Source organism: Chrysochloris asiatica, unplaced genomic scaffold, assembly GCF_000296735.1.
Source record: "Chrysochloris asiatica unplaced genomic scaffold, ChrAsi1.0 scaffold00051, whole genome shotgun sequence".
Taxonomy (NCBI): Eukaryota; Metazoa; Chordata; class Mammalia; order Afrosoricida; family Chrysochloridae; genus Chrysochloris; species Chrysochloris asiatica.
In genome coordinates, this window is record NW_006408569.1 from 1,698,143 (window position 1) to 1,710,130 (window position 11,988).

The 11,988-nt window shown below is 42.9% G+C and overlaps 1 protein-coding gene across 3 annotated transcripts in view; it reads left to right on the plus strand.

Annotated features, from left to right (window-relative positions):
• Nucleotides 1-11,684, plus strand: part of GPC3 (glypican 3) — a 578,503-nt gene extending 566,819 nt beyond the window's left edge. For all 3 annotated transcript variants that reach the window (XM_006862806.1, XM_006862807.1, XM_006862808.1), the window contains one exon: nt 11,173-11,684. In XM_006862806.1, the coding sequence (XP_006862868.1) occupies nt 11,173-11,342 (170 nt within the window). In that variant the 3' untranslated portion in view covers nt 11,343-11,684. The remainder of the gene's footprint in view (nt 1-11,172) is intronic.
• Nucleotides 11,685-11,988: the final 304 nt, after the last annotated feature.

The following is an 11,988-nucleotide window of genomic DNA, read 5'->3' on the forward strand; positions in this document are numbered from 1 at the left end:
GATTCAAAATGGCCAATACCAGTCCATTTCAGCTCACTAATGCCTAAGATATCGATGTTTATGCATTCCATTTCATTTTTGACAACTTCCAATTTATAAGTATAGTTGTTGTTATTAAGTGTCGCTGAGTTGGTTCCAACCCATAGCAGCCTTATATAGGGTTTCTGATGGCTGGCTGTTGGGTTTGAGCCACTGACCTTGTGGTTGAAACTGTCCCTGCAGCCCAGCGCATTATCCTGCAGTACCACACCAGGATTCCAAATAAGTACAGTAGTGCCCCACATTATACATTATAAGAGTCTACAATCAAAGATTTTGCTGCCTTCCAAAGGATTGAATACTTTTGTTCATTTCCTAATGGCAGAAAGCAATAGTGAAACATTGCTTATGATTGAAACAAAGCAGTCTGAGCCCTAGTTAAGGGCACATGCTGTAGTGTTCCCTTGCTGACAAGAAAGTTGTCATCAAAAAGGCTACATTATGTCAGTGATCAAGAATGTGTGAGTCCGAATATCCAGCTCTCCACCTGAAGACCATGATAAAAATGGAATCTTTTATGAAGTCTTTGTGTCTGCATTTCTACTCCCTCATTCAGTCTTTCACATGTTAGTGTAAAATAGTATGACTTCCCCCTCCCTAACCCGACAAATCTTAGGAAGAAGCACACTATGTACCCATAACCCACTGCAGTGAATGTGAAGATTCATTTCCACCAGACTGAGAAACAGAGGCCTATCATAAAAGATAGTTAATGGGGAAATCCATTGTTTTCTTTCAATAACCCGTTTTTGTAACGGATGGCATTTGCAAGCCAGAATTCTTTGGAAGAAATGAAGTGGACATCTTACTGCCCCAGCCTTCTTCTAGGAGAAGCCTTCAGATTATTCCCAGAGTATGACACTATAGGATGAGCACTGGACAGCTAACCAAGTGCAAGGTTGGTGGTCCAAACCTACCAGCTGCTCCTGAGACTCAACTGCACTTAATAACAACAACAGCAGTGGGCACAGTTGACAACTCGCTTATTTGTCAGAAAGTCACACTGTGATATGGTTGTTGTTAGTCAATTCATAGTGACCCCATGTGACAGAGTAGTAGACCTGCCCCATAGGTTTTCCTTGGCTGCGGAAAGGAGCTCTGGTAGCGTAGTGGTTACGAATCGGGCTGTGAACTGCAAGGTCAGCAGTTCGAAACTACCAACTTTTCCGCGGGAGAAAGATGAGGCTTTCTGCTCCCGTAAAGATTTACAGCCTCGGAAACCTTGTACAGGGTCGCTATGGGTCGGAATCGACTCCACGGCACACAACAACAACAACAATCTTTACGGAAGTGGATCTTTCTCCTGTGGGGCTGTAGGGTGGGTTTAAACCGCTAACTTTTCTGTTAGCAGCCGTGTGCTTAACTAGTGTACCATCAGGGCTCCCCATTCTATAAGGAGGGTCCAATAGACCAGCTATACACCAGAGGCCTAAGCCGGTCAGTTCCTCTTTATGTGATCTTTGAAGAATGAAACTAGAGGTCCACAGACCCAAAGGTCATTTGCTAAGCCACTTCCTTCTGCTTTCAAATGCAAGTAGTCCTTTCACACCAAAATAGCTCACCGGTGGAGGAGGGCTAATTTGTCAGGAAAGAGAGTTGTGTTGAGGGGAGAACAAATAAGGAATTCTGTTGAAATTCAGAAGAGAACCTCAGAGTTCAAGGGCATCTGGGGAATTAGCAGCCAAGTGAGTATTACAGTGGGCACTCCTGCAAAGCAGTGTCCTTTGGAAGATTTTTCATATTCATGTCTTGAGAACCAACTGTACACAGCAAATTCAAGACACAGGGATAACGGTGTTGCTGTTACTCTCTTAGGGCCCATTGAAGCCATCTGCCGATTGACTCAGCAGCTGAGTTCTCCCCCATGACATCTTGATAGCAGCCCTGAGGTCTGCCCCTGAAGCAATGCATTGTTTTTGTTGATGTCCAAGTCTTCAGAGAGCGAGAATGTACTTTTTATTATCTTCTCAAGAGCCCAGTGGCTTGGTAAGGGCCCAAAGGCTTCTCTTACTAGCCGACAGATCCTCCTTGAGCACCTGTGCCTGCCTGCTTGACACACCCTAGGTCCCACAACTTCTCCAAAGTTTAGTGTGTGTGGCTTCAATGGAAGCTATTATGCCAGGGTTTCAAAACCAAAATAAAACAGTTCAGCTTTGATGTACTTATTACCAGTCTCTCTCATCCCAAGATGATAGCCGCTCGAGAAGAAAAGGGATTCAGATGGAATCTGAATTAGGAAGTTGATGGACATCTCGGGAACAACTCACATTCCAAGAGAAGCAAGGAGATGACCTTGCTTTTACTTCAGGAGACCCTGCTGGGGGCAACCATCTTGGCTGCTATGGGCAGAGGAATGAGTGCAGCCGTTAACCAACTATGCCCCTGTTTGGACCCCCAGAAGGAGTCCCTGAGTGGAGCAAATGGTTAAGCACTTGAGTACTAACTGAAAGGTTGATGGTGTTAGAACAAAAGTCATACTAAGCTAATAATCTAAATTGATTTGAAGCTCATTATAATATATGATTTGAAAATCAGGCAATACTTCTGACTAGAGACAGAGTGTTCCAAAGAGAAAGGAACTTTCAGAGATTCTTAAACTCCATTGCCGTGAAAAAGGGCCTGGCATCGTTTCCTTAATAAAAGTCTACTCCTGGCATTTCTTTGGCTTGAAACTGACTGTACATCATCTCTAATTCTTCAAAAGAGCACAACTGGCCATAACAAAGTGGCTTTACTAACTAGCAAGACTAATGCTTGATATAGAGTCGTGGTGTGATGCTGTAGGATATGCACTGGACTGCTAACCACAAGGTTGATCATTCACACCCGCCAGATGCTCCTCAGAAACCCATACACGGTCGCTCTGACTCAGAACCAACTGGACAGCACTTAACAATAACATTTCTTAATTTAAGAGTAACTTTTAGGAGACCAGTCTGTTCCAAGCTGAAGGTTCACAAGATCGCCGGCGCAAGGCAATCGTCTGGGTGAGTCACTCCAATTCATGGACCCCAGAAATCTAGATTCCAGGAGAATGAATTCTTTCTATGTGGCTTGCACCCATCCAGAGTGCTTGGAAGAAAAGCCCAATGATCTGCTTGAGTGCCAGCAACGCAGAGCTATCTGATTAGTCGAGATGGCAGTGGTGGAAGAAACCCTGGAGCAACTGCAGAGCCAGAAGGACACGCAGGGGATCACTGTGGTCAACATGGAAGGCATTCCCATCGAGAGCACCATGGACAACTCCACTACCACACAGTATGCCAGCCTCATGCACAACTGTACCTCGAAGGCACGCAGCAGAAATTGACCTCCAGAATGGCCCCACCTTCCTTCGAATTCGCTCAAAGAAAAATGAAATCATGGTTGCACCAGATAAAGACTATTTCCTGATTGTGATTCAGACTCCAACTAAATAAGCCACTCCCTGTGTTATTGATTAATTTAATGCCCCCCAAGAAGAATAGTTACTGGTGTGGCACTGTGGGTTAATGCGCTGGATAGCAAAGCCGGCTTGAACTGCAAGGTCAGCAGTTCAAGCTCACAAGCCACTCCTTGGAAACCCTACACAGGGTCGCTATGGGTCAGAACCGACTCGACAGCACTTCACAACAACAAGAAGAAGAATAGTTAATCATGTCAACTCACCCCAAGTGGAAATCACCTAAGAGCCCACTTTCAGCAACCTAGTGACCAAGGCTGAGCTGGTAGCCCACCTACCCCAGCCTCTGCTGTACCAGAGGCACTGGAACAAGAGCTTGTGAGGGCCCGCACCCAGCTTCCTCCTGACCTTCCGTTCACTTGTCGTCCTTGGGAAAGGCTGCTTTACTGTAACAAATAACCAGAATGCTCATTTAAAAAAACAAAAAACAGCACCATTTTGAAAACCCTGTGGAGGGCAGTTGTACACTCTGTATACTTGTGGTCACTCCAGAGTCGCAAATGACTCACAGAAACTGGTTTAGTAGGGTTTTTTTTGTGTTGTTTCAGTGGGGTATGAGTTGGGCTCTCAAGGAACAGATTTTTGGATTTAGCATGAAAATCTCTTGCTAGCCTAAAAGGTACTCACTGACAATCAACTTCAGGAGAGAAAAACAATTTATGAGCTTTTGGAATGTGTACTTAACAAAGATCTGGTCTTGGAAAGCACTGATAAACATAAAAATATGGATTTGTGGTGATTTCCAAACACACTGAGTTTTTTTTTTTTTTTTTTTTTTGGTTGGTTGGTGGATTTAATTTCTTTATAAGGTTTTGCTGTTTTGTTTTTTATTTTTTATTGTTAGTTGAGTGAAGGTTTACAGCCAAGATCATCAGTTCCACATTCAACAAATCATACACTTTTTTTCATCTCTATGATTGCAATCTCCTCCATATAACAAGAGTTTCCCCGCTTCCTCCCTGTGGTTCCTGTATCCATTCCAACCAACTTCCCATCCTTCCTAAACGGTGTCCTTAGGAAACTGTTGTCCTTTTGATTTTAAATGATTGACCATTCCATGGTTGTTGTTCAGTGCCATCAATTTGGTTCTGACTCATAGCGACCCTATATATGGTTTCCAAGAAGTGCCTGGTGAGCTTGAACTGCCGACCTTGAACATGCCTTATTCGTGCAGTTGTGTCCTCTTCTTTATAAGATTTTGAGTTTTGTTCTGTTTATAATTTTTGTATATATTGCTACTGACCGATCCCCAGATACTTTTCCACAGACCTCTTGTTTTATTCCAAGATAAGTTGTCTGGCAAGTCTCTCTCACTTCAGGCCATCCTTCACACTATTAAAATCTCAACTCAAGTCACTTACTTCAAAACCTTCACCAGCTCCCTACTGCCCACAGAATAAATTTTGGCATACCTAATCCTAGTGTAGGAGCTCTGATAGCGTAGTGGTTACGAATCGGGCTGCGAACCTTAAGGTCAGCAGTTCGAAACTACCAGCAGCTCCGCGGGAGAAAGAGGAGGCTTTCTGCTCCCGTAAAGATTTACAGCCTCGGAAACTCTGTACAGGGTCACTATGGGTCGGAACCGACTCGACGGCACTTAACAACAACAACAATCCTAGTGTGATGCTATTGGATCAACACTGGACTGCAAACCACAAGGTTGGCAGTTCAAACTCACCAGCTGCTCTTTGGAAACGCTATACAGGATCGTTATGAGTTAGAACAGATTCGATTCAACAGCACTTCACAACAACAACAGTCCACCATGATTTGGTCATTACTTGTCCTTCCTGCCTTACCTTTAATCACCTACCCCACCCGGCCACCCCCCCACACACATATGCACACACCCCAGGACAATGCATATTCTGTGCCCCACTCCAGGGAGGTAGGACTAACACAGTCATTTGCATTCTGGGTCCCCAAACCCAGTACTCTTTTCAGTGTTTCCTAAAGAGGCAGTGTAGCTTCACATGACTTTTGAAGTCAGGCAGGTTTCAAGTAGCACCTCAGTCACTTAAATGCAATAATAAGGTACATAAATAGCTTAGCACCCTGTATGACACACAATGAGGACTCAACAAATAGAAATCTTTATGATCATTTCCAAACAGAGGGCTCAAGAAATGGAAACAACCAGAGATCTTTAATGGCAAAAAATGATTAGAAACGACTGGATTTTGCATAGCTGCTGGATTGAGCATTCCTGCTATGGAGGAGCAAATAAATTGTTTAGTGTTGGCAGATTATTTCAAGAGAAAAATAAAGTGTCAGAGTTGAGTGGTAACATTAGTAGATGTCGTTGCATCTTGATGTTGGGCAAGGGTTATTATCCAGCACAGGAATTTGAAAGCAATGCCGAGAGTGTTCTTATTCAGGTCAACCCTAAAAATACTCTTCTTCATTTAAATGGAGAAGTTGCTGTGAGACTCAAGGCTGGGCTTTCAACAGATACAGTCATATGTGTTCTTGAAATCCGATCATGACCTAAGCCTGTGCTCTCCTTGCCAACTGACAGCTGACCTCGGCCTTCTCTGTTCCCCACATAGTTCGCCTTTCAGAGAAAGAGCTCTGATTTCTAAGTAGACCGCTGTTCTTTGTTCTTTCTCTCTTTTTCTTTGCTTTGTGCATATTTATTGGTGAGAGCAGGAATCTAGATTATTGCTGCTAGGTGTCATCGAGTTGGCTCCAACACATGACAAGCTTCTGGATAATGGAACGATGGAAATTGCACCGTTTTCTAGTGCAGTACTATAGGATAAATACTCTACCCTAAGATCGGTGTGAACCACAGTTCGGTGGTTCAAACTCACCAGCTGCTCCTTGGACACCCTATACAGGGTCGCTGTGAGTCAGAAGTGACTCAAAGGCACTTAACAACAACAACAACAACAACAAATATTATAGTCAGGGATTTAGCGTGTCCCTGGGAAGAGGATTCCCCAGAAAATTTGAGTTGAATTACTCTCCTCATCCAAGCAGAATAAATAAGTTTCTAGGTCTTTTAGTTTGTATTTGGTTTTGGTATTTGTTTTTTATCATTTATTTTTTGTTGTTCTTGAAAATAGACACAGCAGAATATACACTAAATCTACAAATTCTGTACTTTAACAATTCATGAACATTACTTTCTCAGCTTTGAGAGAAGAAATTTCAAAGCAGAATTTTGTCAGAATCGTATACAGGTTTATGTCACTTAACATCCACAAAACATTCTTTGAAATAGGACATTATGTTATTTGGACACGATATTAAAGCCTTATGGGAACCTGCTTCCAGTGTGTCATCCTGGCCACTGCTACTGCTGCTGGAGTTTCATCTCCCTTCCCTGCACCAGCACTTATCCTACTTTCCACCCTGTGGCTTCCCTTTTACATTGTATTTTCTACAAATGAACAAAGGAAAACTATTTGATGTACACATACAAAACAGGAAATACATATTCATTGAAATGTCCAAAAGGGCACATTTTGCAAGCCCATCTCAGCTTTTCTCAGTCCATGGGAACAGAGTCCTCAGCTGTTCTCTCTCTCCATGCCATTGCCTCTGCCACCGCTTTTTTCTCTGCTGTCCCTGCTTCTCTGGATAGGATCTCATGCTCTTCCTTCTTCCTGGGGTCCTCTGTCCCTGAAATGAGAGATTAACCTCTCCCTGCTTTTAGTTACACATCTTCTACAATTACAGTTGTGACAATTCTGATTCAGCCTGCTAACAATTACTCACAATTGAATCATAAATGCCTATCACCGTCATTGCCCATCCCCTTGTGCCAGATCCATCTGGAAAACAGGAAAGTAATTCAGTGGGGATTCTACCTTACCCCCTCATTCTGAAACTAAGCACACTCATGAAAGCTTGTAAGCCAGCCACTTCATGCCTTTTTGTGCCCAATTTTGATAGCCAGTGTCTAAGTTGCCAGTCCCTTTCAACCCAGTGCACTGAGGAGACAGACTTGATCCTTGATATGAAGAATCCTTCCATTTCGGTTGGAATTTTGAGCAACTGCATCCATAAGCAAAGGTCAGTTCATCAAATTGTAGCAATTGACACTAGCTCCCTATATCAAACTTCTTTATCTTGGAGTTCCTCCATACCTCCCCCCACGTCAAACCAGCTGGCCTCTTCACTCTCAATTCTATGTCCATGGGCTTGGGAATTAACACATCTCCCTAAACTTCAGACCAGCCAGCCCTTCATCTTCTCTCTCTCATCTCAAGGTGAACAGGTGTCCATGGAAAATGACAAAACTCAGACTAAGTCTTCATTGCTGCATTTCCCCCACTTCCGTTCACAAGTAGACCAGGGCTCTGACCCTCAACTTTACCAAGCATGTTATCCTTCTCCAGGGACTTGTACCCCCTGATAATAGGTCTAAAAACTGAGACAGAATCTACTATCCTCTCTTGTAAGGAGCATTCTGGCTGTACTTCTCTCAAGACAGATTTATTCGTTCTTTTGGCTCCATGATACTTTCAACATTCTTTGCCAAAATCATAATGCAAATGTATCGATTTTTTTCGGATCTTCCGTCCTTATTTATTACCCAGCTTCCATATGCATAAAAGGTGATTGAAAATACAATATAACCTAACTTTCACATTCTAATCACTAGAAATGAATCAATGCATCTTGATTGGACGTTTTCTCAATTTCAGACTGAAGAAGTTGGTAAACATCTTCTGTTTCTTTGCCTTTTGCATTTAGTGACTGGTGCATAAATTTCAATAATAGTTACATAACTGGTCTTCCTTGTAGGAGTATGGATTTCAGCATTGTAATTTAGGATAGTTCTTATTGACAATGATTGTGATACTGTTCCTCTTCAATTTGTCTTTACCAGGATAGTAGCTCATCTCCAATTCCACATGGTCAATGCCAATCCACTTCAGCTCACTAATGTCTCAGATATTGATCTTTATGTGTTCCATTTCATTTTTTATGGCTGCCAAGTTTCCTTGATCCATGCTTTCTACATTCTATGTTCTGCTTATTAGTGGATGTTTGCAGCTGTTTCTTCTCAATTTGAATCATGCCACATCAACAAATGAAGGTCCTGAAAGCTTTGCTCCATCCATGTCATTAAGGTTGACTGTACGTTGCTGGGAGGCCTGGTATGGCGCTTTGAGATAAGCACTGGTCTGCTAACTACAAGGTCGGCAATTTAAATCCACCAGCCGCTCCTTAGAAACATTATACAGGGTTCCTATGAGTCAGAAATGACTCAAAGGCACTTTAAAATGGTAACCATGTATACTTTGAGGAGGCAGCTTTTCATCAGTTCTATTGTGAGGGAATCAGTTCCAAACTGAGGGAATCACCTTCCGGCACTACATGAAAGAATGTTCCGCTGCTGTCCATAACATTTTCAGAGCCTTTTTCCTAGTATGTCTTAATGTGGAAGCACTACTGAAACCGGTTTCCCATGAGTGACCCCACTGATATTTTATATACTGGTAGGCTAGCTTCCAGCATCACAGAAACATGCAAGCTACCACAGAACCACAAATGGACAGACAAATGGTGGTTAAAACCATTGTTGTTGTTAAGTGCCATTGAGTCAGCTCTGACTCATAGCAACCCTGTATATGGTTTCCTAGGAGCAGCTGGTGGGTTTGAACCACTGACCTTGCAGTTCAAACTGACCTTGTGGTCCAGTGCTTATCCTACAGTGCCACACCAGAACTCCATTATGATGTAATAAACAAAAAGAAAGTTCATTTCCCTATGAAATAATTGGAATTATAGTAACAGCATAATTTATGAATTAACTGTATCCAATATGATAGACTCCTGGTGTGGTGCTGTGGGCTAATGGGTCAGAATGCAGGTCGTTTGAACTGCAAGGTCAGTGATTCAAACTCACCAGCTGCTCCTTTGAAACCCTGTACAGGGTCACTATGGGTTGGAATCGACTTGACGGCACTTAACAACAACAACAATATGATGCTGTTAAGTGCTGTCTGATCAGTTCTGACTCAGCAACCCTGTATAGGGTTTCCAAGAAGTAGCACTGGTGAGCAGTCCAGTGCTGATTATAGTATTCAAATTAAATTCAAATTAAAAGGGAAAAATCAATACCTATTAGATTAAAAGGCAGATATATGATGTTATACACTGAAAAATATCATTAGTAAACTAGATCAGGGAAAAACTGCTCTGCAGTAGTAATACATGTAAATTAAGAAACTACTGACTAAATTACTGACTGAAACATGAGCCCTGGTATCATGATGGCTAAGCACATGACTGCTAATTGAAAGTTTAGCAATCTGTTTCCGTAAAGATTACAGCCAAGAAAACTCTATGGGGCAATTCTTCTCTGTCACATGGGGTCACGGTGAGTTGCAGTCCATTCAGTGACACCCAGCAACAACGGAACACGGACTAAGAACTCTTTTTTGGATCGAGAGTCAGTGAACTTACTTGCCTCCCTGCTGCCCGTGGTGGTAGAAACTGTGATAACACTTTTGGAAAGCAATATTGTCATCTGTGTAATAAGAGCCCTGGCTTTGATCACAGTCACCTAGCTGCCTGCCCTAACCAGTGCCAGCCTCAGAATAGCCCTGATCCAGGGCTCTGCCCTGTACACACCCTGGATCCGCTGAGTCCCTCACTTTCTTCCGGTGACTTCCTGAGTGCTTCCTGCCCTGTAAGAGGAGCTCTTCCTTCCTTCCCTCCGGTCATTTCCTCTGGGCCTCTTCATGTCCATCTTAGTGGCTGATTCCCTCGGCTGCAGGGTAGCTGGTGAGGTGACTCCCATCCCATCATCTTCACAAGCTAGCAAAATAGAAATATTGGAGGCTGAGTCTAGGAAAGTCAATGGTGCAGACTTGAGCTCTGCACCTGGAAACTCAAGCCTCAATGAAACTGAGCCCTGGGCCAGGCATTTTGAATTTCCTGGTCTATTCTTATCTACTTAGATAGACCTTCTGCGAGACTTCTGTTTTAGGCCAACACCAACATCCTCGTTTCTTTTCAGAATCATGGGTCCTAGCATATAAAAGGCAGGCAGGCAGAGTTGGAAGATGATAGCCTTTACCCATGAGTCTTTCCTTCGTCTTCATTTGCTTGGTATCCATTTAAATGCTAAGATGTAAATCACTTTAATTGTTGTTGTTTGATTTTTCTGTAGGGGTATCATGACAACACCATATAAATAAAGATTTGGGAAAATAGACAAATTTTCAACAACAACGCTTCTATCCGCAGCCCTCATATAAGCAAAAGTTCTAGACCAAAAAAAAAAAGTATAGGATAAAGGGTCCGTAAAAAGTACATTGAGTGCCCCCAACCCTGGCTCCCCCACACGCACTCATACATGCACACACCCGTAAGGACACACATGTATTGAACTACAGCACCTTGAATTTTGATTCCACTGAGGGGGACTTTATTGAAAAGGGCCAACTTTGACCCTGGGCTATGGGTGGAATGAGAAGTAAAAGAGGAGCAGTTGACCAGTACCTACTCTCTTCCTCTGCTGTGAGGAGGAAGCACCTCTAGCCACCATCTCCCCAATTTCTCCCAGCTCCTTCCCACCTTCTGGTGGCTTTCCTTTCAAAGAAAGAAAGAAAGAAAAAATCAACAGGGAGCATCCCAGCAGTTCAGATAAGTCCTTGAGTCATAAAGAGGGAGTGCCTGATGCTCTTGGTGAACCTATATGGATCTAAAGTCCTCTTTTCTTTTGGCAGAGCTGGCTTATGATCTGGATGTAGAGGACACGCCTGGAAGCAAGCAACAGGGAAATCATAAGGACAACGAAATTGCCGCCTCTCACAACGTCGGGAATGGGCATTCCCCGCTGAAGGTTCTAACCAGCCTGGTGGTCTACGTGGTGTGTTTTTTCTTCTTGGTGCACTGACTGCCTAGTGCGCGACCCTTTTGCTGCCTGTCAGCACCCTGTGGTCTTCCTCTATAAAGGGAACCACCTTCTTATTTTTTTATCTTATATACCTCCTTCAGCCATTCAGTAGAGAACTAACCATCAGTTATGTTTTCAAAAATCCAATGGTATCTTTATGAGGAAGGTAAATTTTAGTGGTAGTATAGATTGTCTTTTTGCAAAGAAAAAAAACATCAAGTTGTGCCAAATTATTTTCCTATGTTTGGCTGGTAGAACATGCTTACCATGTCTCTCTCTTTCCCTTTCTCTTTGCATGGATTTCTTTGGAAAAAAATAAATAAATAAATGCTCAAATAAAAATTGTGTTGGGTCTTTTTTTGGAAGTCCCTGTATATGGCCATTCAATGCTTTTTGTCCTTCTTGCCCACCTTTAAATTTGTTGTTGTTGTTAAGTACCTTCAAGTCAACTCTTGACTCATAGCAACACTATGCACAACAGAATGAAACACTGTGTGGTCCTGGGCCAACCTCACAATTGTTGCTATACCTAAGCCCATTGCTGCTACCACTGTGCCAATCCATCTCATAGGGTGTCTTCCTCTCTTTCTCTGACGCTCCACTTTACTTCTCCAGTGACTGGTCCCTTGTGATAATACATCCAAAG